This window comes from Nicotiana sylvestris, chromosome 8 (genome assembly GCF_000393655.2).
Source record: "Nicotiana sylvestris chromosome 8, ASM39365v2, whole genome shotgun sequence".
NCBI lineage: Eukaryota > Viridiplantae > Streptophyta > Magnoliopsida > Solanales > Solanaceae > Nicotiana > Nicotiana sylvestris.
Genome location: NC_091064.1, coordinates 154,823,311 through 154,830,095, shown reverse-complemented (window position 1 = coordinate 154,830,095; position 6,785 = coordinate 154,823,311). Strand labels below are relative to the sequence as shown.

At 37.1% G+C, this 6,785-nt stretch overlaps 1 protein-coding gene across 1 annotated transcript; it reads right to left on the bottom strand.

The window, feature by feature from the left end:
- LOC138875879 (secreted RxLR effector protein 161-like) lies at positions 1–668 on the bottom strand. Its single transcript, XM_070154754.1, has 2 exons — positions 427–668; positions 1–316 (listed from the first exon to the last, which is right to left on the bottom strand). Exons 1-2 carry the CDS (start codon positions 666–668, stop codon positions 1–3), a joined length of 558 nt encoding a protein of 185 aa, XP_070010855.1.
- Between the last annotated feature and the right edge of the window lie 6,117 nt (positions 669–6,785).

Genomic DNA, 6,785 nt, shown 5'->3' with positions numbered 1-6,785 from the left:
TCACGAGCCAGTTGCATCATACTCTTCTTCAGCTGTTGAGAGAGCTACTGAGTTTTGTTTTCTAGTACCCCATGAGATAAAACATAATTCAAGGAAATGATCCATTCCATATGTGTTTTTCCTGTCCACCAGATAACCTGCATAATCAGTGCCAGCATAACCAATAAGGTTGAAATTGTCACCTGAAGTATAGTACAGAACCAGGTTCTGTGTGCCCTTAGAATATCTTAGAATTCTCTTAGCAGCCTTCAGATGAGATTCCTCAGGATTTGATTGGAACTTTGCATGTAATCCCAGACTGAATACAATGTCTGGCCTGCTGGCAGTAAGGTAGAGTAGAGATCCAATGATTCCCATGTTGACATATCAATCCTTTTCAAGAGTTTTTTGATGCATTTCTGACTGATACATGTTCCCTTTATGGACTGCTTCACTTGAAGACCCAGGAAGACATTCAGTTCCCCCATAATACTCATTTCAAACTCACTTCCCATGAGTTTAGCAGATTTTTCACATAATGAGTTAGTTGTAGCTCCAAATATGATGTCATCCACATAAATCTGATCAATGAGCAGGTTCCTTCCTCGTTTCTTCAAAGATAATGTATTGTCAATCTTTCCTCTTGTGAAGCCATTTTCCACGAGAAACTGGATAGTCTCCCGTACCATGCTCTATGGGCATGCTTCAATCCGTACAATGCCTTATCCAATTTGAATACATGTTCAGGATGTCCATGACATTCAAAAGCTTGGAGGTAGCTTGATATAGACTTCTTCTTTGAGAAAACCATTCAGGAAGGCACTCTTCACGTCCATTTGGAATAAGGTGAATTCCATATGTGAAGCGAATGCAATGTGGATCCTAATAGCTTCCATGCGAGCTACTGGGCCAAAAGTCTCATCATAATCGATCCATTCCTCTTGATTGAATCGTTGGATAGCAAGCCTTTCTTTGTTCCTTATAGCATTTCCATGTTCATCCAGCTCATTCCTGAATACCCATCTGGTCCCTATGATGGTTTTGTCTGAGGGTCTAAGTACCAGGTGCCATACCTTGTTTATTTCAAGTTGATGCAGTTCCTCTTGTATTTCAGTAATCCAGTCTGCATCCTACAACACTTCAGGGGTAATGATAAAAGTATTAGGTTCCTCTTGAGAAGTAGAAGAGGATGTTGTATTGTCTCTCACCTGTCTCCTTCATCTTACTCATCAAATCAGCCTTCCCATTTGAAACTCCACATATTTCCCAGGGACCAAAAGTGGTTCATTATCTTAATCACTACTGTTTCCTCCTTTTTAGAGGAGGGTGTCCCGTTGAATAGCATATGAACACTTCCTTCCACACAGTGTGCCATTTTGTTGTAGACTTTGTGGGCTTTGCTTTGAGGGGAGTATCCCAGAAGGATTCCTTTAGCACTTCTTGCATCAAACTTCTCAAGCAGGTCCTTCTCGTTGTTGAGAACATATTATTTTCATCCAAAGGTTCTCAGATGAGTTATCTTTGATTTTCATCCATTGAGCAACTCATAGGGGTTTTGTTCAGGAGAGGTCTGATCATGTACCTCTTTTTACTCCTGCTCAGTATTCTCATAGGAATTGCATGCTCTGTGTTCTTTGAACTTTGAATTTGATAGATCATGGACTAGGTCCTTCTTCATCAATATATCCAGAAGTGAGAAACATGTATCCCCCCAATCCTTTATGCCAGGTCTTCGAATCATTATCAACTACATTCAAGCAGCTCATATCACTAGCTTAGTCATGAGCTTCTACCTTGTTTTATTCCCCATACCTAAAATGTACCCCTTCTTTCCATTTTCCAAATGGTACATCTCTTCCTTGCAGGGCTTTTAGTGAGAGAAAATCCATGGTATTTTTAGTCATGTGCTTTGAGCATCTACTGTCCATGATCTATTGCAGTCCGCTTCCTCCCACTGTTTCCTGCACATCTAAATTATGGGTTAGATTTAGGAACCCAAACTAGTTTGGGTCCCTTCTTATGATATAAGGGATGGATAAGGGCTTTTCTAGTCCATGCAGGCAATATTTGTTTCTTGCAAGCAGTACCTGGTCCACTGTTAGTAGTCACTTTGTCATTAGGCACTTTGTTTTTCTGAACACATTGAGCCCTGGACAGGCAATTTTCTTTGAAGTGCCCATTGTTCCCACAGGGGGTACACAGCCAGTTATCAGGAACTGTGACGTACTTGCTGTGAGGGTTGTAAGGAGTTTTCTCCTTTTAGAACACGATTCCCTGCCTATTTCCACTATTGTTGAAGTACATGCCAGTGACAGCATCTAAGGAGCAGGTCCACTTGAAATATTTCTCAAGATCACTTTTTACTCTCTTCAATTCAGCTTGAAGCTACCTATTTTTCTCGAGTTCACCACATATCCTAGTTCTAGCAGCTTTCAACTCATTTTCAAGCCTAATGTGTTCCTCTGGCTCTCTCCTTTCCTTTTCCAGAATTTTCAAGTTTTGACATAATCTCAGGTTTCACTATTGATTTCCTTAGGTCTGTAATTTCTGCCAAAAGATCATTCTTTTCTTTTCTGAAAGTTTCAATGGTTATCTTATGGTCAGTAACTACAGCCACTAAGTCATCTCTAGTTTGTTCAGATTCTGCTAATTCTAAGGTCAAAGAATCCATATCCTCCACAAAACTATGAAAGGCATTGATTAATACATTAGTTAAAGACATAAGTTTTCTTGGAGAATAGGATTTCAGATTTCTCTGAACATCCCTGAAATTTACCTCTTTGTTGTCATCGTCTTTATCACCATTTGGTTGTGCCATCAACGCAAAGGTTGAGTCATATTCAGCTGATCTTTTTCTCTTGAAGTTCTTGGAGAATTCTTGCTTCAAGAGAGGATAATTTTTCATGAAGTGTCCACCCTTTCCGCACTTGTAACAAAGATCATTGTTCTTTGATCTATTAGAGCTATCCCTTTCTAGAACTTCTCCATTTCTTCTGACCATCTTCTGAAACCTTTTGGTTAAGTAAGCCATGTAACTGCCTTCCTCACTCGAATCATTGTTAGTAGCTTTAAGTACATGGTACTTTTCCTTCTTTGGTTTTCTCCTTTCAAGAGTTGGTGGAGTTGCCATGGGGATCCTTCCTAGGTATTAGTCTGATAGGAGGAACCCGCTCTGATACCACTTGTTAGAGACTGTGCGTCCACCAGACTGTATAGAGAACTGGGTTGTCTATCTGTTTCCTCTGAAAATACTGATGAACCAAACTATATAGCGATCTGGTCCTATATTAGTTTGGTACAGTGCTAAGTTTGTGTGAATCCACCAAATAGTAGAGTACCTGGTCCTTTATCGGGTTCTGCAATGAATGCTAGTAAAGTTGTATGTAAATAAGGCCGAGGATTTTTACGTGAAAAAATCCCACACAAAGGGGATCAAAAAACCATGACCTATACCTGTAGGCTTTTAACTTCACTAACTTGCAATCTCCCTATTATAAGCTACTTTACAATAACTCTATTGCAAAGACTTCAACTAACTTGTGATGCTCTCATCACAAGCCACTCTATAACTATCCTAGTTACAAAGAATTTGACTAACTTGTGGTATTTCCACCACAAGCCACTTTGTCACACTACGGTTACAAAGGCTTTGACTAACTTGTAATGTTTCCACCACAAGACACTTTGTCACACTACGGTTACAAAGGCTTTTTTTTTATTACTATCCCTAGTCACAAAATAAACTTAGAAGTTTACGAATTTTGGTTTGTTCCTAAGACAACGCTTCTAAGAAAGAAAACTAGTAATTACAATTAAGAACACATAACAAAGACTCAACAACCTAAGGACTTAAGATGTCTTCGATCTTGGATCAGGTCCTTGAGGTTGAAGCAGCTTTGTTCTTGAGAGAGGTTCTTGAGCACTTGAGAGAATATTTGTTTTTGTATTTGCAAGTGTTGGAACCTGAAACTTGTGCCTTACATAAGGTTTATACTACACAAGACATCCTTAGTGATGTCCAATCTCAATGGGAAGTGACTGTTGCACTGTCTGTTGTACTGTTGCAGGCAGTCACTTTCTGCAATTGCTTTCCAGCTGTAGTTGACTTGTACTTATGTCAGAGAACCCTAAGGGACTAGGTCCCTGTTGTGTTCCTCTTTGTACAGTTGCGATCAGTCACTCAGTTGCGTTCCAACTGTATAGCTGACTTGGGCTTCTGTCAGAGAAGTACCAAGGGATCAGGTTCCTGATCTGGTTCTTGTGCACACCGCCCAGATTGTCTTAAATTGAGTAACTTGAATGATTCTTTATATAGACTCATTGTAGGTACACCTTGATCACATTCACTTGAAGTGATGTGAGCACTTTAGTTGGTCAGAGAATGAGTAGGCGCTGGAAACAGTGCAGTGCGGCAGAATCTTTGTTTCCAGCTATGTCCAATTGACTTTGTACTGCCATGAGGAACCCACAAGAGTATCAGGTCCTTGTTTGGGTTCCTACCTCCTAAAGTTGTAGCAAGTTCACATTTGGCTGGAATCTGTTAGATGTAGTGTAATCCAAGTGAGTCAGGTTCCCTATCTAGTTCTTGACATTAAGTTTGTTAGATCATCAAAATACAAGGCAAAGATATTGAAAACCTATCAATCCTATCAATTTCCCCCTTTTTGATGATGACAAACTTAGCATTGAAAACAAGGAGTTAGAGTTCAGATAACCAGATTGAATAACAGGAGACCACAGGTTCTTCCTAACTTTATGCCCTTACTCACCCATGTTTCCCCATATATTCCCCTTGACTTTTTACTATCATTCTTGGTCTTTTATCTGGTTCCATATAGAAAGTTTGTTAGATCGTCAAAACACAGATTAAAAGACCTTAAGCCCATCACTATGTTTCCATTCATCATCTATATCTAAATATTTTAATTAATATTAAAATCACTTCTTAGTGTGTGCTTTATTTCAAGTCTCAATCCATTATAAAATAAAATAATACATAATATATATAACATGTGAGACAAACAACACAATTTAAATTTCATTAAAATAAAACACATAATAACAACTTACTTGTTTGCTAGAACATACATATATCAATTGAATACTAACTCTTGCATATATATATATACGTTAAAGGTGCACTAAGCAAATTTCATGCAATTCATCACCATCTTGCTTGCCCGCTTCCAATTAATGACGGGCCATTATATAAGTGTTGACCTAAGCCCCTACGCAGGGGCTCGGCTCCCGAACCGTATGTAAGCTGTCTCGTACGGCTCTTCCTAAGAACTTGAAGCCCCCTCTCTCTAAATAGAAAAAATTTGCATTTACAAGACAAAAAAGGCTTATAAATATCAGTTAAAACTTTATCCAAAGCCTCTCGAAGAGAGTCCGCTAAAATAGCTAACGCTTCCGAATCAGTAATCTTCATGTAATTAGACAATTCAGCTCTTTATAACTGAAAAATGTGTACATATTCAATATGGAAGCATCTGCCCATTTTAAATTCCTTAAACTCCCTAAATTTCTTTTCTCCTTCCATTCGTTCAGCCATTCGATCCCTTAACTTATTTTTCCTCGCTCCTCGGACATTCTTGATGACTTCAGTCTCCGAGTCTGAATCATTATAGAAATAAGTCTTGCGACGATGTATCCTTCTATGTTGTCTCCTTCCTCGACTTCGAGAACTCCCATTTGGAATGACTCGAACTTATCCCTGTTTTGCCATGTCTGAAATAAGACCAAAAAAATAATAAGAATAGATACAACCATTCAATATGACAACATATATCACAATTACTTGTAGAAGGATATCAATTGAACTTAACTAATTTTAATTCACTAAAGTATACAACGATATGTATTAAGATTAATTTTGTTTTATGTCAGAATGTCTAAGGAGTAACTAATTAGTCAATTAAAAAGAGATATGCCAAAGCAACTCCAAATTTAATTGTTGTAACAACAAATGAATTCATCTCTACTTTATGTGAATGTTTATCAAAAGTAATTTCACAGAAAATACCAACTTAAGCTTTCTACAATATAATATGGTGCGAAGCAACTTTTTTTAAAATTAATGTAATATACATTTGTTCTAAAAGCACCATCAGAGGCAAAGAAGGTTAAAATAAATAGTTAATCCACAAATTCCTTCTATATACCAACGTATTTTTTTGTCTTTGGATTACAAAAATTCTTTTAATTATAAAAGATACTTTGCCTTACTACTAAAAGACAAAAAGAATTATGCAGAAAACTTCTGGTACAACAATGATTAGATATTAGCCAAAAATCAATTCTATTTCGTCAACAAATAAATTATTAATTAGTTACACTACAAAAGTAGTATTTTTATATGCAGATTTTTTCCCCATTTTCAATAAAGTTTTACAGCTCTATCAAAGATAAAGTTAAAATACCAAATGACGTCACAACAGTTATCCAAACAACTTATCAATGCCATAAGAATTGTTATCAAGCAATTGATCATTTTCTTTCTTTTACTGTGATAGTGCAGAAGAAAATTGTAGTAGCAATCTTAAAAAATATAACACCGATTGGGAATATGTAAACCGAGAAATAATATCACTTGATTTGATACCATTGTTATACTAAATTACAGAACGGGAACAATAAATTGTGTGTACCTTATTACGCGCAACAAAAATTATTGTAATTGTTACCAAGATAATTGCCCCAAATCCACCTTGAATCACTAGGATACTAGGTTTATTTCACAAACTTAAGTCTTTCCTCTCTGTACGTGATAGGTTACAAGTATCTTGTTTTATGTTTTGATGATC